Source organism: Esox lucius, chromosome 5, assembly GCF_011004845.1.
Source record: "Esox lucius isolate fEsoLuc1 chromosome 5, fEsoLuc1.pri, whole genome shotgun sequence".
Taxonomy (NCBI): Eukaryota; Metazoa; Chordata; class Actinopteri; order Esociformes; family Esocidae; genus Esox; species Esox lucius.
The window spans coordinates 29,869,369-29,896,717 of NC_047573.1; the positions used below are offsets into that span (position 1 = coordinate 29,869,369).

The window sequence follows — 27,349 nt, forward strand, 5'->3', positions numbered from 1 at the left end:
AAATATTATTGATGCCTAAATAGTTTGGAAGTGGATAATTTCACGGTCCCACCAAAGATGTTCAGTCTAAAAAAGCCCCCATGTGACATCATGGGATCTACAGGCACCTCTTGTCAAAATGAATGATTTAACTGTCAGACAATTTGCCATCATTGAGTCAACTATGAATTCAATATTGTACCAGAATATTTTTAAGGAGAATGTGAGGCCATCTGTTGAAAATGTGAAGTTGACCTGAACATAAATTTTGAAACAGGACAATGATCCAAACACACAAGCAAAGCAATAACAAAATGGCTCAAAAATAAGAAATGGAGGATTATGGAATGAACAAATCAATGCCCTGAACTCAATCTAATCTAAATGGTGTGGGGGTACTTGAAGTAGACCCTACATATAAGATAGGCCTTGAACATGACACAGTTGAAGCAATACTGTAAAGAAGGGTGGGCAAAAATTCCTTCCAATCAATAGAAGAGACTAATAGATAGTTACAAGAAATGGCTACATTAAGTTATTTTAGCAAATAAAGGGGCAACAGTTGTAAGTATACCCCATCTATTGAAACTAAGGGTGTACTAACTTTTTCCACTTTATTAAAATACAATTTGGTTGATAAAAATTGAATAAGGCTTGAATAAAATAATTTTTTTTAGTATGTTTTATAACATTGGGTTAACTTTATCGATGAATGTGGTTGGTCTATAGCTCAGAACTAACTTTTTCACTTAACTGCATTTTTCTATATACGACGATTGCAGTATATTACTCGTGCATGCAACCAGACATAATACATTAAGAAAATGGAACTCCAACCAAAGGTATGGTCTGGATTATGCTTCAAAATAAACGTTATGTAAAAAATGTGGTATAACATAAAAATACCTTTAGCACAGTCACACTCAAGAATTCGATCAAGTCATCAAAAATATTATGATTATGATGATTCCTTAATCTTATGTACATGTCACAAATACACACTCATTTATTATTATTAATTGCAATTGTAGTACAGCAATATCATGTTTCCGACCACTGACTAAACTCTGGTATAAATTATTAGTCCTTTCACCTGTCAAACAACACCCTTCACCGTTTCAAGTGCATTTCTCATTTTGTGTTTATGTTCGTTAAAGAATCAAGGACTCGAACAAGGTTTCACCATGTTTGAATGAAAACACAGTAAATGCAAATTACTATATCAAACTTTACTCTGTGATACTTGTCACCTAAAATAAATCCCTAAAAAAGGGATAGATTAATTCTGTTCAGGGTATTAACCTCTTACATCAGCATGTTTTTTGTACCTGTGGTGATTATTAATAGTCCTCCTATTAAATCAAAAAAGACATTGTTGCCAGCAGGCTGATAGCTTTATCACTGAATTGGTGTTAGTATCTTCACAGATCCTGTATCAACAAAGAACCCAGGATAGAGTGGCTGAGCGAATGTGGTCTGAACTCTGTGGAGGAGGGTCATTGTGTCAGAGACACTGTAGAAGAACAGAGTTCCTGCCCTGTGGTCCAGATACACTCCTATTCTGGAGGAGGTTGGGACAGGGATATCAGTCCTGTCTTTATCGTGGTAGAAATAGCAACTGGATGTAGAGCAGTATAACCTCCAGGACTGATCATTAGACCCAAATAAGCATTTCAACCCTCTTCCTTTCCTGCTGATTCCTCTATATGAGACAGATACACCAACCCCTTCCCCACTCCACTCTACCTCCCAGTAACAGACTCCAGACAGACCCTCTCTACACAACACCTGGTAATGGGAGGTAAATCTGTCAGGATGGTTAGGATAGGACTGGTCCTCATCACTCCATGTCACCTTTCTGTTCCCCTCAGACAGACACAGGTACTGATGTGTTGTATTGGGATCCAATGTCAACTGGCAGGAGTCTGAGATGAAAAATAAAATCAATAAGAATGTGTGTGTGTGTGTACATGTGTGACTGACTGCCTGATTACTCATCATGAAAATAGTTCATGGGAATATAGCACACATTCAAGTGAACTGAACACACCTCTGTTTCGTTTTCATTTCTAGGTAGACACCCACGGTAGCAGAAACAGTGCAGAGAGGTGTGGCATGTTCCTATTCACTAGGCCATGAGTAATGTAGCAATTTCACAGTAATTGTGAAACACTATGATTCTGTACATTATAACTCAGTAAAATTAGACTTATAATGCATTATGAGTATTGGTATATGGAATTACGATTCTACATGAGTCTTTATAACTATGCTTATACTGCATTATTACTGTTATATTGCTTTATGAGTACATGTTTATTGCTATGTAATGCGTTAGAGCAATATGGCCTTTAAATAAAGAGCTACCGATGCATTTATGCAAATAAGCATAAATCCATAGATTCATGTGTGGGTTCATGTGTGATTGTATTTACTCACATGCTAAGAAATTCTCTCTGGTCATGGGCTGTGGAGTTTGTTTCATCTCAACTGTAGTCACTACGGAAAGAGAGGACATAAATGACTGGTCAGCAACCACACTTTTTCCTCAGGGAACTAGCATGGGAACAGTCAGACTACTGAACTACTTTGTTCTCCAGAGACAAGCATGCTAACACCACACTGATCAACAACCACTTGGCTTGAGAAGCTAGCTAGCATATGTGTGTGTGCATACGTGTCCAAATGAGGTGAAGGCGAAAACAAGTGCAATTGGGTGCTGTGTGTGGATGGATGACGCACGCTTGTGTGATTGTATTGACTTGATGCGCTTCACAACTTGATAAGTACATTTCCTGAGGATGGTTCCCCACTCATGACAGGGTGAGTTGGAGGAAAACGTATTTTCCTCCAAGTTCCTTTTGCATCCCCAACTCTACTTTATATTCTCCTTTATCAGCTGCTAAAGCTCCTTTCTTTTACTACATTTTAGGCATCTTCCTGGAATCCTTGAAAACTCTTTGCCACCTTAATTTGGGAAAAGGTCTGTGAATGTCCTTTGAGTGGAGCAGTCAACGCCAAGACTTGAATCCCATTGAACAAATGTGGGGAGTATGAGGGGCCGTATAAGACATTATTCATTCTGATACTCTCACATACATACATTCTCCTTTCACATACATATATTTTCACTCTCACATACATACATTCTCCTTTCACATACATATATTTTCACTCTCACACATACATACATTCTCCTTTCACATACATATATTTTCACTATCACATATATACATTCTCTTTTCACATACATATATTTTTACTCTAACATACATACAATTTTTCTATCATAAGAATATATTTTTTACTCACACATTTATACATTTTACTCTTATATTTCTATATTTTAACTCACACACAAATTTATTTTTCTCTCATATTTCTATATTTAACATACATATTTCATAACTTTTTATCTCATGCACATGCAGTCACAATTTTAAATAATATATGTATATAAGCAGAAAATGTATGCATGTGTAAAGAAAATATATGTATGTGAGAGAAAAATGTATGTGTGTGAGAGACATAGTGGAAGTATAGTGGAAACGGAAGGAGTATAGTTGAAACGGAAGGCAGAACATTTCTCGCGCTGTGATTGGCTGAGACACTCGAGCAGGGTCAAGTTCAGTTCGCGATTAGCATGGACGGAGATGAGACGATCGTTTTGCAGCAAGCCATTGGATTTTTAAAAACTATTTAAACATCCTGTGATATTATTTATTCAATTGAGCAGCAAAGGACATGCTCATCTGCACCTAAAGTTGTTCACAGCGCAGCAGAAAGGGAAATTAGACAACTTTTCAGACCAGGGGGCAACTCACAAGTCAGTGCTACAGGCTGAGCAGCTCGCTACACAAGAACAAACTGGAGGATCACGGCAGTCTTTGCGGTATCAAACGCAGCAGCACTTTGGCAATTGGTGCTCTCGTCAGAGGAAAAGGTAAGTGACTGTGCTTTTTTCCCCTACCTGTCTAGCCTTAACCTCCCGCAATTGTGTCCAATCTCATGCCTTCACTGCACTGACATATTGTAAGGCTTCAATCATGCTCTTTGTCACGCTAAGTTTATGTCCTGGCTTCCTCAAATGTAAATATATCAATTAACTTACTGTAATGAAGAGAAGGAACAACAGCCATTGAAGTTAGTTTTAGGTTGGATATTATATATTGATATGTTTTTCTTAAGATTTAATTTCAGTTTAGTAACTACAAACATTTTGTGGAACTATACAAATATTTTCTATGTTTACAGTGTTCAATCTAAGACCAGAAATTGACTAAATTGGCTTCTTTGTTGGAGTAACATAGTTTATAACTGGGAGGGGATACTGGTACTTTGGGAGATGTCACTCTATTGGATGGTAACTCTCGGAAATATAAAGATAAATCTTGATTTTTTTTCCCAGGTACTGGATGATGATCCTTTCAAGGATGATAGCAGCGATGACAACAATTTGAGTTCAACTCACCAACTGCAGTCCTCATCTCTAACGCAACAGGAACTCACTCTCAAACTGAGAAATACATGCAAAGGACTTGTTTAGCTTGGTCCTAACCTGGATTTTAGGGGCCCACCTACACAATGATGCTATTCAAACTCATCCTGTTTTTTTCTCAAGTGCAGTTTCTAATTTTGGGAGTAAGTAGCAATGAAAATGACATTAGAGTTTTTTTTAACAATATATTGGTATGTGTTGAAAATATACAAAGAGGAGCTACAGATTTCTTTGTTCATGAGAGGCTGTATGGAGAACTTCGTGATCATGTTCAAACCTTATCTGGATTAATGTCCATCTCAAGATTTGTTGAACCTTCAAGAAATAGAGAAACAATCAATACATTGGAGTCTTTAAATGCATATCTGAATTTTTTGGTGAGTGCTCATGAAAGCAGGCAAAGAACCAGGTATGAGAACAGGTATGAGAACAGGTATGAGAACAGGTATGAGAACAGGTATGAGAACAGGTATGAGAACAGGTATGAGAACAGGTATGCCCTTTTGCCTCCCCCTGTGATGACTGGGCTTCAAGGAAGGCCTCAATACAGCATTTCACAAGATCAAATCTCTCATCTAGTATCCCTTGGAATGAACTGGCAAAGCATTGCAACATGCTTAGGAGTAAGCTGTCGGACTCTCTACAGGCATAGACAGCTGCTTGGTGTTCAGCCACTGACATATGCAACACTGTCAAATGACCACCTGAACAGAGTTGTCGCTGAAATTCTTCAGTCAACCACAAATGCAGGTGAACGATATATTCAGGGGAGCTTGAGGTCACGTGGGTTACGCATTCAAAGGTGGCGTGTTAGACAGAGTCTGCAAGAAATTGATCCCATTGGGCGATCCCTCAGAAGACGCCATGCAATACGCAGACGAATATACAGTGTTCCAACTCCCAATGAATTATGGTGAGTAAATTCCCAACAGAAAAACAAAATGTAAATCAACAAGCAAAAAGTTAGTCACCCAGAATTTTTATATTTTCTCCATGTTTCAGGGAAATTCAAATAACCCCTCTGAGGAAAATATACTGACAACATATCTTAAAAACGTTGTTGCACCTCCAAAGCTATATTTAGTATATATGTTTTTTAAATCCAGGACCAAATATTAGGTGTGACTTTATGAAAACCTCTACACATAATACCGATTTGGTTAACTGGCAGACACATTTTTTTTTATAAATGAAACTCTTTGTTTAGGTCAGATTTTTATTTAATTTTTTATTTTATACTGTTTTAATTTGATCAATGTAAAACATTCAGCAAAAGTAATTCATACAATTTTATTCATTCTATGTGGTGTGATGTCTTTTGTCTGAAATCTCAATCTGTGATAAAGTTTTAGGGGAAAAAATTGGGATTTGTTTTTATTAGAAATTTCAACCCAACCCTCTGAAAAGTAAGCAATTGATAAAATGTATCTCCAATGGCTAGACTTCTAAAACTCATAACTAAGAATTTGGAGTAGGAATATTGGGAGGTCCCATGAATTTCAGATTCTTCATTTGACATTCTATGGAATGACTCCTGCTAAATTGACTAAGCATCCAAAAAGCAAAACAGAATTTTAACATTTTTAACAATTGTTGATGCACGATTTACAATTTATTTTTCCCCCTTTTCCTAATTTTCTTAGGCACATCGATGGAAACCACAAACTTGTGAGATGGAGGATGGTGTTCCATGGCTGTGTAGATGGTTTTAGTCGAGCCATCATTTACCTTGCATGTCTAGACAACAACAGAGCCTCTAGTGTTTTGTCACTTTTCATTACTGGTGTTTAGAACTTTGGATTACCATCCAGGGTGAGATGTGACCATGGAATGGAAAACACTGGTGTTGCCCGTTTCATGCTTTACAGAAGAGGGTTAAACACACACAGTGTTATCACTGGCAGATCAGTCCATAATCAAAGAATAGAGAGATTATGGGCAGAGCTAAATCGAGTGGTGTCATTTCATTTTGTTAATATTTTCAACTTTATGGAACAGAATAACGTATTAGATTCACTTAATGAAATCCATTTATTTTGTCTTCATTATATTTATATACCACGAATTCAAAGGGCTGCAACTGAATTTCAGAACCAGTGGAACAACCATGGTCTCTCAACACAAGGGGGTCAAACTCCACTTCAGCTGTGGCAAAGAGGCATAGTCAATAATGTTGGAATGCATAACCCTTGTATGAATGGTGTTTATGACATACACAGTGACTTTGCTATTGATGACAGACCACTTTCACAGTTACAGACAAACAATGATGTTGTTGTTCCATCAATGAACATTACCATTAGTGACACAACAATGGAGACACTTCAACAGACCTTTGATCCATTTGAAGATGATGGAAATCATGGTATAGATTTATTTTGCAACCTTGTGCATTTTCTTGAGAGGCATTCCTAATATTGTAACCATAATTCGGTCTTAAAAAAGAAACCGAACCCGTCCAGGAGCTATACTGCGTAACTTGACAAAGACTAAGATTAACCTAAATAGTAGAAGAACACAGGATATTTACTTGCTATAGTTATGTAATATAAAGCAAAACTGCCTTTCACTGCCTATGTGACAGAACAACACTTTACTTAAAGATAGAGATCGTTATAAGGTCATGGTATCATTGTATTGTTTATTTATTTTCAAAAAATAATTCCCAAAAAGGTCAAACCTGAAATACTGTGAAAACCAGTGTTTTTTCATGCTTTTGGATCTAGAGATCTCAATAAATTGAATTAAAATCTGACTTGTTTTAACATGTACTTTGTTGAACAGGATTTAAAAAATCTAACAACAAACATTGGGCATCTGCAGAAATGGACATCAAGAGAAACAAAGCAGAAGATGACAAAAGCAGATTTTTTTTTGCATTGCACATACAGCAAATAAAATACCAAATAAATAACTAGTTAATAAGAAAATTGTGTAAAATGTTATTAGTCAAAGAACAGGAGTAACAAGAGTCAAGTATAGGGCATCACTAACATTTGTCACTAATAAGAGGCCAAATTACAATCTGTCAACATAATGCCAGTGTGTAGATCAGTTTTAGAAAGCTATGCCTTACAATATTTGATGGTATTAGGCAATATGTCAGGTTAGGGTCAATGTGTTACCTATAGGAATCTTGTACACTTATCCAGTTATCCAAACTGTAAGATTTGGTGAACTCTTGAAGCTCAAAAATATTTGCAGCAACAACAAGTGTTTGTTTTAATGGTCCATGCAAATAAATGTCATTAAAGAAATCAAGCACAGATGATTAAAGCAAACACTATTGAAATTAAAATACCAATTAAATGTATCTATGAATTATCACTGAAAAACAGCAGTTTCAAGATGCCTGGCAAGATAATCCTGGCCACAAAAAGCCAAATTAAAAATGTTAAGCTTTCTCAACAATAGGTTTCTGATATGGTTTTACCTTCATTGAACTCTGACAATCTGAACTGTACTTAATATGAAATGGTAAGCACATTCTTTAAAAAAAATATGGAACAAATGTGTATTTTGCACACAAAAAAACACCCAAATTGTGGAATGATGAGACACCAAATATATGCGTGTCAGGAACTGTTTTGTGATTACTTCAGTGCTGCTTCATGTATCTATCTACAGTATCTGTGTGTGAGTTAGACCTTACAACAGAAACTGAGAAGGCCTCCCTGCATGCATATTAAGCCATGCCAAAACCATGGGTATTGCCCAATGCAAAGTCCAGGTTTTCCTTAAAGTCTTTGTAAGAAGTGTGCAGTGGTAACTTCAGACAATTGATGCATGTGTTTGCAATTGGTAGTTTAGAGGTAGTTCCTGCATCATGCTCCGGGTGAAGAAATTCAATTGAAGGCTGTGGAGAGAAGCCAATTGGTGGAACAATATTGGCTCCAGTGGCAAAGGCGAGAATCGTCCCTAGCTTCTGTGTTTCTTCTTGCTCTACATAAAGAAATACATCAGATATTAGATTAAAACACTACACACCTCACTACTCTAAAGTGATACACAATGGTAAGATACAGTGCAATTCAAATTAAAAATTAGTAGTTATTTCAGTTTATTTAAACATTCCAATAACCTTCTGCATCTGTTAGGTAGTCTCTCCAGAAAGGAACAACAACTTCTTCAGAATGCCTTTTATTGCTGCCAGCTGGAGAAAGGCGGATGGTGAAGAGGCTTTCAACCAGGTCAGCTGTGAGGGTTGTAGGAGACCAGCATAGAAGGGGGCGGAAACTCTCCGGATGAGCTTTGATTTTGTCCAGCACACCAAGTGTTCTCAGTCCATCCCTAAATCTGAGTAAAAATCAACAGTTACGTTGAAAGGATTTTGATTGGTGACTGAATATTTTAGGACAGTTTGTTTTTACATATTCACGTGCAGGTGCTGAAAGAATCAAAGAAAAAAATATCCATCCATCCATCTTCTTCCGCTTATCCGGGGCCGGGTCGCGGGGGCAGCAGTCTAAGCAGAGATGCCCAGACTTCCCTCTCCCCAGACACTTCCTCCAGCTCTTCCGGTGGGACACCGAGGTGTTCCCAGGCCAGCCGGGAGACAGTCCCTCCAGCGTGTCCTAGGTGTTCCCCGGGGTCTCCTCCCGAAACAGATGCCCAAGCCACCTCAGCTGATCCCTCTCGATGTGGAGGAGCAGAGGCTCTACTCTGGCTCTACTCTGAGCTCCTCCCAGGTGACCGAGCTTCTCACCCTAAGGGATCACCCAGCCACCCTGCGGAGAAAGCTCATTTCGGCCGCCTGTATCCGGGATCTTGTCCTTTCGGTCATGACCATAGGTGAGAGTAGGAACGTAGATTGACCGGTAAATCGAGAGCTTCGCCTTGCGTTTCAGCTCTTTCTTCACCACGACAGACCGATACATCGACCGCATTACTGCAGAAGCTGCACCGATCCTTCTGTCAATCTCCCGTTCTGTCCTTCCCTCACTCGTGAACAAGACCCCTAGATACTTAAACTCCTCCACTTGAGGCAGGGACTCTCCACCAACCTGAAGTGGGCAAGCCACCCTTTACCGACTGAGGACCATGGCCTCGGATTTGGAGGTACTGATTCTCATCCCCACCGCTTCACACTCGACTGCAAACCGTCCCAGCGCATGCTGAAGGTCCTGGTTTGAAGGGGCCAACACGACAACATCATCCGCAAAGAGCAAAGACGACATCGTGTTGTCCCCAAACCTGACACCCTCCGGCCGCTGGCTGTGCCTAGAAATTCTGTCCATAAAAATTATGAACAGAACCGGTGACAAAGGGCAGCCCTGCCGGAGTCCAACATGCACTGGGAACAAGTCTGACTTACTGCCGGCAATGCGGACCAAGCTCCTGCTTCGGTCGTACAGGGACCTGACAGCTCTTAGCAAAGCACCCAGGACCCCATATTCCCGAAGCACCCTCCACAGGATGCCGCGAGGGACACAGTCGAATGCCTTCTCCAAATCCACAAAACACATGTGGATTGGTTGGGCAAACTCCCATGAACCTTCCAACACCCCGTAGAGGGTATAGAGCTGGTCCAGTGTTCCACGGCCCGGACGAAAACCACACTGTTCCTCCTGAATCCGAGGTTCTACTATCGGCCGTATTCTCCTCTCCAGAACCCTGGCATAGACTTTCCCGGGGAGGCTGAGAAGTGTGATCCCCCTATAGTTGGAACACACCCTCCGGTCCCCCTTCTTAAAAAGAGGGACCACCACCCGGTCTGCCATCCCAAAGGCACTGTCCCCGACAGCCACGCGATGTTGCACAGGCGTGTCAACCAAGACAGCCCCACAACATCCAGAGACTTGAGGTACTCAGGGCGGATCTCATCCACCCCCGGTGCCTTGCCACCGAGGAGTTTCTTGACCACCTCAGTGACTTCAGCCCGGGTGATGGACGAGTCCACCTCTGAGCCCTCATCCTCTGCTTCCTCAATGGAAGACGTGACGGCGGGATTGAGGAGATCCTCGAAGTACTCCTTCTACCGCCCGACGACATCCCCAGTTGAGGTCAACAGCTGCCCACCTCTACTGTAAACAGCGTTGGAAGGGCACTGTTTTCCTCTCCTGAGGCGCCAGACGGTTTGCCAATAGAATGAGAAATAGAAGAATTCAAACCCAGAGTAGTTAGTAGTAGTTAGTTAGTTAGTTCTTCCAGAGGTAAACCTGCTGAGGCAGCAGTGATGAGGTGAAGATGTATTTAGAATTTCTTTGTCTTCCAATGGGTGCATGCATTTGCGACAGGCTCCCAACTATATACAAAAACGCGTAAGGCTGTTAAGTTTGTCCGTTCTGTTAGTCCATAGTGTGTGTGATAACTTAGTAAAATACCAGGACATCATGGCAACACGCCCTGCTCCTATGTAAATATAAAAGGCTCATTTTTAACGCAATTAAAACAACTTCTATTTTCAAGATATTATTCCATTTTCACTAAGTCTATTCTGAAAAACACCAATACCTTTTACACATGTTGCCTATTTCAGCATGTTTATCCATGATTTAAAAAAAGAAAAAAAAAGAAAGATTAATGTACATGCTTGCCCTATGTATAAATGGCTTTGGAGAGGCAAAGAAGAATTGAAAAAGATTAAAATGTACCTCTCGAAAGGACCACGCACTCTGTGCATCACTTGAAACATCAGGATGTCGTCTACAAGCAAGTTCTTGTCTTCCAACTTTCTCAGCGGCCTCAGGCAGCCAGCATTGGCCAAATACTCCTCAAGTGGCTCTGTGGTTGCTAGCAGTTCTTCAAATGTTTTACACTCTATGACCTTCAAATAGAAGAAAAACAATTAATACCGTGGTTAATTAATGTTCTCTCTGCCACACTAGTCACTAATGTAGAAACAGACAAATGTACCCTTTTGATTTTGTCACGTAGGTCACTATCTGCAACATCTGCCAATACTGGCTTTGCCAATTCTGGGCCGTCAGCAAGGCAAGAGAAGAGGGTTGGAGACAGAAAGCCTGCGGGAGGTCCACCGTGTACAAGGCTTACTGCGATGGCCCTGCCTGCAATGAAGTACCGGTCCTCTCTCATGGCTACAGAAAAAAAGCATGGACAGTGCGTAGTGTGTACAAAGTTAGGTGTACCTGCATCATCACACAAAATAAAGTTAAACTTATTTAGGTTCAGCACCTAAATGATGAGATGACAATCAATACATACCAGTACTGTCTAAGGACAAGTTCATTTTGCCTTCTTCTCCCTTAAACATTTGAGATCTGGGCAAAGCTTCCATAAGCAGTGTTAGAAATTCCCTTCTTGGTCCACCCAAGTCCACAGCCTCTTCAGGTACTCCCATATCATCAGAAAATCTGACAGAAATAGTGTGGCATGGATCATATGTCCTTCGTTTAAAACCTCTGATGGCTCCATCCAAGACTGTTGATCGGTTAATGTTAAACTTGCATCTCTTCTGTTGGGTTATTTTTGTTGCAAGATCTTGCAAGATCTCTCTTGCTGGCATCCAACATCCTGTGGTCCTAGAAAAAAAATCAATTAAATAAGTTACATTCCTAAAACTACATTGTATAATGTATCATGTGTATTGTTCATTGACAAATTTAAACTTCAGTAAAATTGTCAGGTATGTTAGTATGTTAGCAAGTATCAATAATAGTACAACATGAAAAGGTTCTAAATCTTAAAACATTTACATTTGTACTGACCTTTCACTATGCAAGCTTGCTAGTATAGCCTGGTTCAGTTCCTCCTCATCAGAGGAAAGATCAGACAGTACAGACATTATTGAAAGGTAGTTATCATAGTTTGTTGCTTGATGGTGTGTTGAGGTAGAGGGTAACTCAGAGGAATGACTTGCTGAAGTGCTACTTTGGTAGGGTGAGCTTGTACTGTTTGGCCAAGTCAGTACCAGGGTTGGATCAACTGAAGTTGTTCCTCCAAATGGTAGGGTAGAAGGTTGACTGGTGGAAGGACATACTGGCAGTTGATTAGAAGAACCGCTTGCTGAAATGGTGGTGTTAGGTGAGATATTGCTGTGGTAGGACGAGGCTGGAGTATGAATGGAGAACACTTCACATCCAAATGATGAGGCAAAAGACTGAACTGCAGAAGTACTGTTTGATGGGGAGGCAGTTGTAGGACTGGTCAAACTGTCTGAAGATGCATAAGAGTGTCTAGCTTCCATTAGAGATGAGGACCGCAGTTGGCGATTGGAACAAGAATTGTTGTCATCGCTGCTATCATCCTTGAAAGGATCATCCTCCAGTACCTGGGAAAAAAATCAAGAATTGTCTTTATATTTCCGAGAGTTAACATCCATCTATTAGAATGACATCTCCCAAAGTACCAGTATCCCCTCCAAATTATAAACTATGTTACTCTAACCAAGAAGCCAATTTAGTCAATTCCTGGTCTTAGAATGAAAATTGTAAACATTCAAAATATTGCTATAGTTCCACAAAATGTTTGTAGTTACTAAACTGAAATTAAGGTTTAAGAAGAACAGATTACAGCAGTAATTTACAGCATGTGTATGCACCAATTATGGGTTCCTATTCTAACAGTACTCTGTAGGTCAATTCAAATGTGATATATCTTACCAAAATTGGCTTTGATGGTCTGAGGTATAGGGCTTTCGATTTATATACTTTGTGAATGAGATTTGCATCCAGTTCCTGTCCAGCACGCAGTTTGGGGGAAATCAATCTGTTGCCACATGCCATCAGAAACTCAAGGCTGAATTGTTATAATTTTTTTAAAGAAGGGGGGGGGGGGGTCAACAATGCCAAAATGCATAACACACATTGGTAGTGATGACTGGACATCAATAAAGCCAATAAAGTAAAAGTGCTTACCTCACTTCAGCAGACAGTTTTTCTCCAAAGGCATCCCTTATTTGTTCAGTGACAGTCTTCAGGTCCCAAGACTTCTGGAATTCAAACCCATTCAGTATATGTCCGTGTTCGTGTAACCGTTGTTTAGTGAGATGCTTGACGACGACACTGCTTGATGGCTTTGTAAGAAGGATGACATCTTTGTTGAAAGTATTGTGATGTTGAATTTTGGCCCTACAAAACAAAGCAGACATACTTGATGTGTTCATCCTCTTATTAACCCATAACACATTATAGGCTATTTTATTTCTAGAACACAACAACTGTAAAGTTAGTTGTTATTCAATAATTTATGTCCTTCAACATTTCACTAAAACTGGTGACAGTGTAGGCTAGGCCAACATTAAACCATTTGATTCACTTATATTAAGCTGATGAAACAATACAATACAACTAAAAATCTGAAAAGGCTCTCTCACAAATAATGTCACCTTTTTACTTAAAATGTGGCACTGTCAATATTAGGATTGTGAATGCTACTGACGCTTAGCGCTGAACAAAGTTACAATGATCTGTAGTTGTGATTTACATTTTATTGGAACATTTTTAAAAGCACAACAATCCAAAAGGAGTATAATGACAAAAAAATCCCTGGGCAAAGCACTTAATACCAATACAAAAACACTTTTCTATTGGTCCTCAATTGCAGGGATTCCAACTTTTGAGTTCAGTTTGAGTGAGTTATTTTCCCATTTAATTTTGGCGCGTACGATCACACCGGTGTGATCAATCTAGAGTGGTCCCTGAAGGGTACGATCACACCGGTGTGATTAGAACGTCATGTTTAGAACGCACCATTAGCATACCTAGCTGCAAGTAACGTAACAATGGCTGGTAAAACCGCGCTATTATTTACTCACATTTAGCTCAAACAGTGTTTATAACTTTATTTCCTGATTGTAATTGTTTCAAGACCATACTATGATATTAACCAAGTAGAAAGCATTCAAATCAGGACAAGAAGTGTTACTTACGTACCAACAGACAGCCAACACTAATGCACAAAAACGAATTATATTAGCGACTACTACCGATCAAAACCATTGCAAAATCTTTCTAGAAGTTACGTTCCCCGTTGTATGCATTTTATATAGTTTATTCATTTTCACTGCACTGAATAACTGGTTACGATTTGTTAGCTAGCGGGCAGCTGACGTTTTCTAGCTAGCTACAGTAATAAATCAACCAACTTTTGCAGCTCTTAGAATTCGAGTCAACGAGAGAAGCTTGCAATGCATGTAGTGTTCCTTACATAGCAAGTTAAATGTGTTTGCCCTTCATTTTTAGATGATAAACATGTTCAATATGACTAGTTCAGCATAAATCAGTTAAGCAAAAATCGGTTGTGTACACTAGACAGTATTTTATTGATGGTCACTATGGCGGTTACGTGCGATGAAGCGAATGAACAACAGTCATTGCGTGAATCGCGGTGAAGATAGTTTAAGGTTGGATATTCAAAATACATTCTTTAATTTTTAGCAACAACTTCTTAGTAGTTTCAGCGGCAGAAGCAGCAGGAGTACGCCGGAGGATGGTTAGCAGATTGTATGTTGAATATCCAACCTAAAACTATAACTTCAACCCGGTCCGCCCAATGGCTGTTGTTCCTTCTCTTCAAGTTAATTGATATATTTACATTTGAGGAAGCCAGGACATAAACTTAGCGTGACAAAGAGCATGACTGAAGCCTTACAATATGTCAGTGCAGTGAAGGCATGAGATTGGACACAATTGCGGGAGGTTAAGGCTAGACAGGTGGGGGGGAAAAGCGCGGTCACTTACCTTTTCCTCTGACGAGAGCCCCAATTGCCTAAGTGCTGCTGCGTTTGATACCGCAAAGACTGCCGTGATCCTCCAGTTTGTTCTTGTGTAGTGTGAGCTGCTAGGCCTGTAGCACTAACTTGTGAGTTGCCCCCTGGTCTGAAAAGTTGTCTCATTTCCCTTTCTGCCGCGCTGTGAACAACGTTAGGTGCAGATGAGCATGTCCTTTGCTGCTCAATTGAAGAAATAGTGTCAGAGGATGTTAAAATATTTCTTAAAACTCCAATGGCTTGCTGCAAAACGGTTGTCTCATCTCCGTCCATGCTAATCGCGAACTGAACTTGACCCTGCTCGAGTTTCTCAGCCAATCACAGCGCGAGAAATGTTCTGCCTTCCGTTTCAACTATACTCCTTCCGTTTCCACTATACTTTGTCTCTCACACACATACATTCTTCTCTCACATACATATATTTTCTTTACACATGCATACATTTTCTGCTTATATACATATATTATTTAAAATTGTGACTGCATGTGCATGAGATAAAAAAATTATGAAATATGTATGTTAAATATAGAAATATGAGAGAAAAATAAATTTGTGTGTGAGTTAAAATATAGAAATATAAGAGTAAAATGTATAAATGTGTGAGTAAAAAATATATTCTTATGATAGAAAAACTGTATGTATGTTAGAGTGAAAATATATGTATGTGAAAAGAGAATGTATATATGTGATAGTGAAAATATATGTATGTGAAAGGAGAATGTATGTATGTGTGAGAGTGAAAATATATGTATGTGAAAGGAGAATGTATGTATGTGAGAGTAAAAATATATGTATGTGAAAGGAGAATGTATGTATGTGAGAGTGAAAATATATGTATGTGAAAGGAGAATGTATGTATGTGTGAAAGTGAAAATATATGAATGTGAAAGGAGAATGTATGTATGTGAAAGGAGAATGTATGTATGTGAGAGTGAAAATATATGTATGTGAAAGGAGAATGTATGTATGTGAGAGTGAAAATATATGTATGTGAAAGGAGAATGTATGTATGTGAGAGTGAAAATATATGTATGTGAAAGGAGAATGTATGTATGTGAGAGTATCAGAATGAATAATGTCTTATACGGCCCCTCATAGGGGAGACCTGAAGGTTGCAAAGCTGGTATAGGCATACACAAGAAGACTTAAAGCTGTGATCGTTGCCAAAGCCGCTTCTACAAAGTACTGAAACAACATTTTTAATGCATAAAAAAAAAAAGGAATTTCTAAATGCATGTTTCCCCTATGTAATTATGGGGTAATGTTTGAAGATAGATGGCAAAACATCTATTATATAGTATTTTGAAGGCATTGTAAATTGGAACAAGAAAATACCTATTTTGTGGTTAAATCAGAAAAACTTATACTAATGGGGAATTCTTTTTTTGTTGGGTATAGGATGAAAAGTGGGGTTTAGGTTAGGTTTTTAGGATGAGGGTTAGTTTGAGGTTAAGTTTATGCTAGGTTTAAGGTTTAGGATTAACAAAACACTTTTTCTAAGGGGAAAAATATATTGAAGCACCCCCATTTAGATTGTTAAGTCAGACCTCTGTGTAGTTGTGTGTGTTACTCACATTCTAATTTGTCCTGTTTGATCTTGAGCTCAGCAGGGCGCTGAATCTGAACCTTTGTTACTATGGAGACAGACAGACTCATATCACAGGTCCACATTAATCATATCCACTAGTAATCTACATACTAGTAACTAGAGGAGAGATGGACTATAAGAAGATATCATGTACTAATGCTTGATTCTAACTTTAGCCATTTTATGTGATTGTTTACTATAACTGCATATCTCGTATTGAGATTTTATTTTTTGAACTGTGTCAAAATGTGTCAAAATATTTCAAAAACAAAAGTCAACTTTCAACGAGGTGTACTTACGTTTTCACATGACTGTATTTTACAGCCATTCAACATATATGCATCCTAACAGTGTCATGAAACATTTTGATGGCTCGTGACAAGTTGCAGAAGCAGTTATTCATTGTTAGGGTATTGTTATAACAGTATCATAACCCATTATAAAACTGTGCTTCATGTAAAATGTTGCCACTATTGCTTGCAGTGTCCTATGATGGTAAAATAATATTTGGAATTTGTAAAAGCCTTAACAAACCTTCCACAGACATCCGTTCCATTTCCTTCTCACATAAATCTTAATTTAGTTCAGAAATTGATTTTTTCACATGCTCAAAGCAGATGTTTGGATAGATTGTGATGTTGAGTAAATACTCAGATCCATGAGCGACACTGAGAGACTGAAAATTCTACAGAGAGAGGGAAACGAGCAAGACATTTTGAGAAAGTGAAACTGTGATTTAAGTTGTCTAAAGGCAGCAATTATTTTGGATTTTTAAGTTAACGAAATTAGTTGTTGGTGTCACCTGGAGGAAATGTATGTTATCTTCCGTGTGTGAGAGCTGTTTTAGCTCAACATCTCTCCTCCTCATCTCAGAGACCTCCTGCTCCAGTTGCTCCAAGAGTCCTTCAGCTCGACTCACTTCAGCTTTCTCCTGAGCTCTGATCAGCTCCTTTAATTCAGAGTGTCTTTTCCTAAATGAGTGGATCAGCTCAGTAAAGATCCTCTCACTGTCCTCCACTGCTGCCTGGGCAGAGTGCTGTTTGGACACAGAGAGAGAAGGAGGTCTATTTTTAACAAGCTCTCACCAGGACCACAAATTTAAATACATATGATGTGATGGAACACACCTGACCTACCATTTCTGATGGTAAAATATGCACAAAAATGTATACATTATAATCTAGCCTTATATTATTTGGTTTCTAATCCCAGTTTTTTTTGTATATAGGAAAACATCTTAATGGCCCAAATAATTATGAAGCAGCTCCACTTACCTTAAGAGAGTCCAATGCATTTCTCAGTTCCTGAATCTTCTCCTCTTTCTCTTTGATTCTCAACTGGAATTTCTGATGTTCTTCCAATAAATGTTTCTGCAGAGAAGGAAGACATAACAATTGTAACTTTGTAAATATTAAATATTTTATGCAAATTACCTAAAATAAACATAAGGAGTTTTAGTCCAAAAAAATTTACAGTATCTCACATTTTTGCAAATATTGATTATTTCTTGATTATGTCTTTTCATGTGACAACACTGAAGAAATTACACTTTGCTACAATGTAAAGTAGTAAGTGTACAGCTTGCATAACAGTGTAATTTTGCTTTCTAAACCGCTGGCAACAAATGTGAGTACACCCCTAAGTGAAAATGTCCAAATTGGGTCCAAAGTGTCAATATTTTGTGTGGCCACCATTATTTTACAGCACTGGCTTCGCCCTGTTGGGCATGGAGTTCACCAGAGCTTCACAGGTTGCCACTGGAGTCCTATTCCACTCCTCCATGACAACATAATTGAGCTGGTGGATGTTAGAGACCTTGCGCTCCTCCACTTTCCGTTAGAGGATGCCCCACAGATGCTCAATTGGGAGAGTAGTCTGGAGACATGCTTGCCCAGTCCATCACCTTTACCCTCAGCTTTTTTTTTGAGAGCGATAACACCAAATTTACATCCTCCCCCCTAATATTAGAAAGGGGTTAAAGTGCCCCACCCCCCAATAATATTGTTTTGCGTAATACTTTTATTTAGAAAAAAAATTACGCTTTGGAACTTGTTACGTGTCCATGGTGGTTGAATCCAACATTCTCATTCATTCTTTCATGACGAGCAGTGTGTGTAGGCTAACTAAGTGGATTACTGCAGCTGTAAGTTTTGTTTTCACAGTAATTACCCCGTGAATAAACATCAGTATATTTTCATAGCTATAGAACGAACAAACGTGATAAAATATAAGCTTTCCTCTGGCTAAAAACATAGTTAAGGCGTAGTTAGCTAGCTATCTTTATTTTCAAATTTAATCCAACAAATGTTACAGTAGCTTGCTTGCTAGATAACACTGAGTAGTTCCTATTGCTGTGTGAAAAAGTAATAGTGAATGATTTGAAAGGAAGTACGCCTGTTAAAATGATTTGCACAATCTCTGTCTTAGTCTTCACTATAAGGTTTGCAAGTAGCTAGCTACGTAATGGACGAGCCAACACCAGTCAAGAATGGATTGTAAGTAGCTAAGATTCTTGGTAACAATCTCCACACAACAGCTGGCAATTTTTTTTCCTTCAGTTTAGATGTTTTGAATCATCTAGATATAGCTAAAGTGTGTTCAATATTTTAAGAATTTGATTTATGCAATGTATGATCATGGCAGGGAAGTGATAGACATGAACAAAGAGGCAAAAACCAACAGGTAAATAATTGACAAGTGCCACGCCAAGACAGACTGTTGATCAGTAATCATATAAATCAATGCTATTGAATAGGATCTTTGATAAAAGAACAGCAGCCGAATTTAGCATTGTACTGAATGTGTTTACTTTATGCAGAAGAGAGGCTGTCTGAACAATAACACTGGTCAGAAAGTTAGGCAGAGCATGGGAGAGAGAGGCCACAAACCAACAGGTAAGACAGTGAGAAGTATTAATTCAAGGCGGCCTATAGGAGCAGAAAGGAAAACTTAAAGCTAGACTAACATGCCTGACTGAGATGTTCCCAACATCATTGTAGTATTAGTCATTTTAAAAGATGTACTCTGGTTACATTATCTATCTGAAATGACTTTCTAGCTGAAAAGTCCCACCATGCAAAAATTCACACACAATATAGTTTACCAGTGCTAGTTAGGACTATTGCATGTTCAGAAATCATAACTTTTTTAAAGACAAACTGGAATTTTGACACAGAACGCTTGAGTCCTATCAACACCTACAAGGCCTCGGTACAGAAAGACAACATTATTTGGGGTAACTGCCTACTTGCTACACCCTTTCCAGACATAATGAGTATTGCAAGTCAGTGTTGTTGAAACAATTATTGCCCCCAGTATTTTCAACCAGACTACCTCCGAGCGAAACTGTCGGTCGCACTGGTCCTATTCACACTTCATTGGCCAATAATGCCTTTGCCTTTTTTAACCAGAGCATGTCTATATCTAACGTAGTCATGGACAGAGAATCAAACTAGAATTGGATTCTAAAAGTCGAAAAACACATAGAACTACATATTAAATAGACATTTTGGTGAATAAATTAATATTCACACTGTAGTCAAATGTGTCCCCCCACAATATCAGTCACCCCTATGCCCTTGTCCACATTTCATCAAAATGACTCCCTTTCAAATGTGGAATTTCGCAGAGTAATTGTATATATATATATACACATATAAACAACAAATTACGTATCCAGCCAGAAATAGGAGGTTTAAACAATTATTTTGTTAACCACCAAGGTCTCAGACTGCATCTTTAACTTCAGAAATCACATCTTACCTGTTTCTCAGTCCATGCTGATGCAGCTGAGACTGTATCATGGCCTTTATGTTCATCCAACATACAAAGATAACAGATACACTGCTCATCAGTAAGACAATAAATCTCCAGTAGTTTGTCATGATGAGAGCAGATCTTCTCCTGTAGTTTTGTAGAGGCTTGGACCAACTTGTGCTTCTTTAATGGAGCTACATCATAGTGAGGCTGTAGGTGAATCTCACAGTAAGAGGCCAGACACACCAGACAGGACTTGAAAGCTTTGAGTTTTCTCCCAGTGCAAGAATCACAATCCACATATTCAGGTCCAGCATAATGATGATCAGGAGGAGTAGCTTGGAGTCTTGTTTTCTTCAGATTCTCCTCCAATTCAGCAAACTTGGTGTTCCTGTTAAGAACAGGACTTGGTATGAAGGTCTGTCCACACTGGGGGCATCTGTAGATTCCTTTGTCATTTTCCCGATACAAGTAACACTTAATACAGTAACTGTGTCCACATGGAATAGTCACTGGATCCCTCAGTATATTCAGACAGATTGAACAACAATCTGCCATTTTTCCACACTAAGTAACAAATGAGCCAGAGAACCTGGGTTATGTTTAATTTCACTTGAAGTGTCGGTTCCAATGACTAAGCGTGGCTTGCATGATGTCAGTGGATTCCTTCTTCTGGGGGTGAGTTCAGATGTCACCTGACTGGTATGTCCCAGCCAAATAGTACATCTATACTCACAACTGTGTATGAGTCAATAGGAGGAAATGTAAAGGAACACAGGATACATTTCTATAAAAATACTGTATGTATTCTATATAAGGTAACACACAACAACCCAGATATTCTATACTGTAGATATTTTCTTTTAACTAATACTAATAATAATTTTTTCCGGAGCTGTATTTATAAACCTTTATTTATACTGAAAAATCAACTGAGACCAAGGTCTCTTTTACAATTACAAAAGCCTGTATTACAACAATATAGGCAAATACAAAATGAAAATAAAGCATGTATTACAGTTTTTTACAATTGTTAACATCCATTTGTCCAATCTGTAGTCTCATTTTCAAAACTCTAAACACAATTAGCCTAATATCGGTCTGTTCAGGCCATACCATTAACACAATTCATTTTGTTTCCACAAAACATGCCGTCAATTAAACCATATCTTAATGTCACGTCCTGGCTATGCCCCTAGCAATCTCTGCGATGGGCTGGGGCCATGGTCAGGACAGAAGGGGGTGCCTCTAGGCACCTCTATCCATTTTGGATCCTACTTATGTTCAATGATAGGCCACACCTGGTGTGGTTCATTTTGGTTTTGTTTGTGCTTGATGCCCAACATCCATCGGTTGCTGCTAATGTTTTGTTACTTTTCATTAAACATGGATTACTACCATCCTTTCTTCTCTGCGCCCGTGTCCCACCACAACAACCGTGACACTAAAATGTTAATGTTTTCTTTAAATACAAGCTTGCCCAATACCAAAATTAGGGATCTTCCTTGTCTTATTCACAAATGCTTGCACACCACACGTCAGAATGGAAGACATAATGTTCAAAACCTTAAATATTGTACAAATATTGTCTACTTCTGCAACAGCAGCTCAAACTCAATATTGAATCAGCTGATATGCATTCCTGAATGAGAATTGAAACATTGAGAAATAGCTGATTCATTGTAATTTGTGTAAAATAGATCAACCACAGCTGTTTCCAATCACAATCAGAGTGTTCAGTCTTTCAATTACACAGACAAACACAATGCAGTCAAAAGGGGATGTTTTGGATTGAGTTCATCCAATGTGGTCACAGAACACAGAGAAAGAAAGAAATAATACTGTAATGTCCGGACAAGGGAGAGGAATAGTTGGGCCAGGGAGATGAGGAGGACCAGGCAGAGGAGTAGCAGAAGCAGGGAGAGGAGTCAATCAATCAATCAATCAAATGTATTTATAAAGCCCTTTTTACAACAGCAGTTGTCACAAAGTGCTTTACAGAGACACCTGGCCTTAAACCCCAAGGAGCAAACAACAGTAGTGTTGGATTTCAGTGGCAAGGAAAAACTCCCTAAGAAGGCCGAATTTTAGGAAGAAACCTAGAGAGGACCCAGGCTCAGAGGGGTGACCAGTCCTCTTCTGGCTGTGCCGGGTGAGATAATAAGAGTCCAATTTGAATAATACATTTCTCTGGGCTAAATCCAGAGTCTATTTGATTCTAGACTAGGTCAAAAGTATGACCAGGTGGACATGGACAGGGACAGCAATGGGCCCCCCAAACCAGGTACTCCGCATGTGTGGACCAGGAGACCAGGAGTAATTGGACCACAGAATGGAGGAAGTAGAGGTAGGGGGAGAGGAGAGGTAGGGGAGAGGAGTGCGAATGAGTGGTGATGTTCAAATGAGAACTGTTGTCACTGATGAAATAGGAGCAACCATCATAGAACATGTGATAAACCATGGTCTATCACTGAGGGAGGCTGGTGAAAGAGTCCAGCCTAATCTCAAACGGTCTACCTTGGCGTCCATTATCCAGACTTTTCAACAAACCCACCATTGCTTGGACACTGAGCAAACACAGAGTTCGAAGGAAACAGTTGTACACAGTCCCTTTTGGAAGGAACAGTGAGCGGGTCAAGGAACTCAGGCACCAATATGTCCAGGTACGGTATGTTGTCTATCCAATGTCCTGTTCTACAGTGAGTTTGACAATTTGTTACTCTACATGTAAACATTAGTTACAGTACTGATACTGTGATGGATATCTCTCAGAGTTCAAAGCTAATCAAACCCCACATGAAACCATTTATGTGGACGAGGCAGGGTTCAACCTGTCCAGGACACATGAACAGGGAAGAAACATAATCAGGAAACGGGCCACCGTTGATGTGGAGGGTAAGAGAGGAGCAAATACAGTGGTTATAAAAAGTCTACACACCCTTGTTAAAATGCAGGTTTTTGTGATATAAAAGAATGAGACAAAGATAAATCCTGTCAGAACAGTATCCACTTTTCCAACAATTCAATTGAAAAACAAACTGAAATCTTAGGGTCTGTTTGATTAAGTGTGTGGACAGATGTCTTTTATACAGGTAACAAGTTCAAACAAGTGCAGTTAATACAGGTATTGAGTGGATAACAGGAGGGCTTCTTAAAGAAAAACTAACAGGTCTGTGAGAGCTGGAATTCTTACTGGTTGGTAGGGGATCAAATACTTATGTCATACAATAAAATGCAAATTAATTATTTAAAAATCATACAATGTGATTTTCTGGATTTTTGTCTCTCACAGTTGAAGTGTACCTATGATAAAAATTACAGACCTCTACATGCTTTGTAAGTAGGAAAACCTGCAAAATCGACAGTGTATCAAATACTTGTTCCTTTGCAAGCCAATACCTTGTGGGTAGCATTGGAAAATTCGGGTAAATTACCAAATTTACCGAATTTTTGGAATTCAGGGATATTTTTTAACCATGACTTGGATATTAATCTGACAGCACATTGTATTTTGAGGACATCTGAACTGAATCCATTAGGGAGGGACATTGCAAGACTTACAAAATGTAAGACCTTACAAAATAAGGTGTTATGGGATATGTAAAGTATTCACAATTGAACCTTTATAACAGTTGTGTAGTAATTGAAAATAATGAGAAAAAAAAATCAGTTAAATAACCATGTACCAGGCTTTAATAAATACTGTAATGTATGGTAACTGGAGTTCACTTGAAAGGGCAACGCATGCTGGGAAATTATATTGTATGTGTGGCTTAGTATATTACACAGTTCCTTTAAGCAAATACTACTCAAATCTAAAACTCTGTTAAAGTTGTTTAAACTGAAAATATTTGTGAGTGCTTTCTCAATAATTTAAGTTGTATGCAATAAAAATACATATATTTACCTAGCCCTAAACCTGTAAGTTCTTCAAATGTTATTATCTTAAAAGTATTAAGGCAACTGTTTGGGAACTTAATCAGGTTTACAGTGTATTTAATCATTGCCAATAGATAAAATAGAGCACATTACTTGTGTATGGCTGTAGATATCATGGATTGCTTGCTGAAACTGATAATTGACATTTTCTTCTTAAAAACCATGACTGTCTGTGCCGCCCTGAGGCACAATGAAAGAAAAAGGTGCGGTCTCACATTTTTTGGACATTGCTCCTTGGTTGATTGAGCAGATTGGCATCGCTAAACCAAAGAAGGGTTTCAAGTTTCAAGGTTTATTATTCAAATGCACTGAACAACACAGCTTCATCCTGCACAATGAAAATATTGTGACATGGCACCCGACAACTACGTAGTCAGAATTAAGAAAGAAAAAATCATCATCATCATCATCATCTTCTTCCGCTTCATCCGGGGCCGGGTCGCGGGGGCAGGAGTCTAAGCAGGGATGCCCAGACTTCCCTCTCCCCAGACACTTCCTGCAGCTCTTCCGGGGGGACACCGAGGCGTTCCCAGGCCAGCCGGGAGACATAGTCCCTCCAGCGTGTCCTAGGTCTTCCCCGGGGTCTCAGGTGGCTTGGGCATCTGTTTCGGATGCCTCCGGAACGCCTTCCAGGGAAGGTGTTCCGGTCCCGTCCCACCGGGAGGAGACCCCGGGGAAAGAAAAAATATAAGAAAAAATATAGCCAACCAAAAAATGAAGCAATAATATACATAACACCATACACTAGCAGCATTTTAAAAAGAGTACTGTAAACTAGCAGCAATCTAGGTAGTAATATAGAACATTATGAATATTATTGATATGGGAAGTATAGCAGTAATATACTAACAATGCAAACTAGCAGTAATTTGAAAGAGTAGGATTGGTATGGGGTGCTGTTTGTAAAATGTTGCCTGTCCTATAATCCTGCTCACTTTTTTCACATTTAGCATTGCCAAAAAAATGAATTACAATTTTAAATGGTCACTTTTACAAACATTTAGAGAGAAATTAATGTATATTTATGCAATAACTTTTCCAAGAGCAGTGTTCTACAGTAAAGCACAATTATAAAATATCTTAAATGTAAATGTTAAATCTAAATGTTAATGTTAAATATAATATTTATATTAAATTATAAAATATGTGGAAACAATTCAGTGTTGCTTTATTATTGATCACTGTGTGTGCTTATACATTAACTCAGAAACTGAACTGCAGAGACTATATCAAAACATAATTACTATAAAGGATTACATTGAAATGGGATGTACAGTGTCTCAAAAAAGTGAGTACCCCGCTCACACTTCTGTAAATATTTGATTATATCTTTTCATGTGACACTGAAGAAATGACCCTTTTCTACAAGGTAAAAGTAGTTAGTGTACAGTTTTTATAACAGTGTAAATTTGCTGTGACCTCAAAATAACACAGCCATTCATGTCTAAACCGCTGGCAAAAAAAGTGAGTGAAAATGTCCAAATTGGGCCCAAAGTGTCGATTTTTTGTGTGGCCACCAATATTTTCCTGCCTTAACCCTCTTGAGCATGGAGTTCACCAGAGCTTCACAGGTTGTCACGGCTTCGGGGTTTTGAGGAGCAAGGAGGAACAGGAGAAGGCGTGGTGGAAGGATATTTAATTGTATCCCAGCGAAAGTATATAGCATAAGCTTAACAAAGCGTCGTACAGCTCTTATACAAGCAAGAGACAATTACACACAAAGACAGGGGGAGCAGAGGGAACATATATACCGGGGGAAACAGCGATGATGAGGAACAGGTGCACTAAACGAGACACAGGTGAAATGTATGATGAGACGGTGGTGTCAGAAAGCCGGTGACATCGACCGCTGGGGCCCGCTCGCTGCAGGGGGAGGTGAACCAGCAGAGGTCGCAGTTGTCACACAGGTTGCCACTGGAGTCCTCTTCCACTCTTCCATGACGACATCACATAGTTGGTGGATGTTAGGACTGGAGTCCTCTTGCACTCCTCCACCTTCCATTTGAGGATGCCCTACAGATGCTCAATACGGTTTGGGTCTGGTGACATGCTTGGCCAGTCCATCACCTTTACCCTCAGCTTCTTTAGCAAGGCAGGGATCGTCTTGGAGGTGTGTTTGGAGTCGTTATCATGTTGGAATACTGCCCTACCAGCAGCACTTATGCAGCCCCAGACCATGACACTCCCACCACCATGCTTGACTGTAGGCAAGACACAATTGTTTTTGTACTCCTCACCTGGTTGCCGCCACACACGCTTGAAACCATATGAACCAAATAATTTATCTTGGTCTCATCAGACCACAGGACATGGTTCCAGTAATCCATGTCCTTACTCTGATTGTCTTCAGCAAACTGTTTGCGGGCTCTCTTGTGCATCATCTTTAGAAGAGGCTTCCTTCTGGGACACCAGCCATGCAGACCAGTTTGATGCAGTGTGCGGCGTATGGTCTAAGCACTAACAGGCTGATCCCCCACCGCTTCAACCTCTGCAGCAATGCTGGCAGCACTCATACGTCTATTTCCCAATGACAACCTCTGGATATGACGCTGAGCATGTGCACTCAACTTCTTTTGGTCGACCATGGCGAAGCCTGTTCTGAGTGGAACCTGTCCTGTTAAACCGCTGTATGGTCATGGCCACCATGCTGCAGCTCAGTTTCAGGGTCTTGGCAATCTTCTTATAGCCTAGGCCATCTTTATGTAGAGCAATTCTTTTTTTCAGATCCTCAGAAAATTCTTTGCCATGAGGTGCCATGTTGAACTTCCAGTGACCAGTGTGAGGGAGTGTGATAGGAATAACACCAAATTGAATACATCTGCTCCCCATTCACACCTGAGACATTGTAACACTAATGAGTCACATGACACCGGGGAGGGAAAAGGTCTAATTGGGCCCAATTTGGAAATGTTCACTTAGG

The 27,349-nt window shown here is 39.3% G+C and overlaps 2 protein-coding genes across 9 annotated transcripts; both read right to left on the bottom strand.

The window, feature by feature from the left end:
• Positions 1–1,377: 1,377 nt before the first annotated feature.
• LOC117594527 (stonustoxin subunit beta-like) lies at positions 1,378–1,977 on the bottom strand. Its single transcript, XM_034292403.1, has 2 exons — positions 1,963–1,977; positions 1,378–1,893 (listed from the first exon to the last, which is right to left on the bottom strand). The coding sequence occupies exons 1-2, from the start codon at positions 1,975–1,977 to the stop codon at positions 1,378–1,380; spliced, it is 531 nt and encodes a 176-aa protein (XP_034148294.1).
• Positions 1,978–6,660: 4,683 nt separating this feature from the next.
• Positions 6,661–21,132, bottom strand: LOC105028842 (G2/M phase-specific E3 ubiquitin-protein ligase). Of its 8 annotated transcripts, XM_034292106.1 has the most exons (14): positions 20,497–21,132; positions 18,009–18,104; positions 17,537–17,770; positions 17,269–17,419; positions 16,721–16,780; positions 15,118–15,288; positions 13,294–13,506; positions 13,039–13,174; positions 12,145–12,707; positions 11,642–11,958; positions 11,333–11,514; positions 11,071–11,243; positions 8,559–8,773; positions 6,661–8,419 (listed from the first exon to the last, which is right to left on the bottom strand). In XM_034292106.1, exons 1-4 carry the CDS (start codon positions 21,046–21,048, stop codon positions 17,309–17,311), a joined length of 993 nt encoding a protein of 330 aa, XP_034147997.1. In that variant the 5' UTR covers positions 21,049–21,132; the 3' UTR covers positions 6,661–8,419; positions 8,559–8,773; positions 11,071–11,243; positions 11,333–11,514; positions 11,642–11,958; positions 12,145–12,707; positions 13,039–13,174; positions 13,294–13,506; positions 15,118–15,288; positions 16,721–16,780; positions 17,269–17,308. The 8 variants fall into 8 exon arrangements, with proteins under 8 accessions (XP_034147997.1, XP_028975450.2, XP_019901835.3 ...); XM_029119617.2 differs by lacking the exons at positions 17,537–17,770; positions 18,009–18,104; positions 20,497–21,132 and having other exon boundaries at positions 17,269–17,292; XM_020046276.3 differs by lacking the exons at positions 15,118–15,288; positions 17,269–17,419; positions 17,537–17,770; positions 18,009–18,104; positions 20,497–21,132.
• Positions 21,133–27,349: the final 6,217 nt, after the last annotated feature.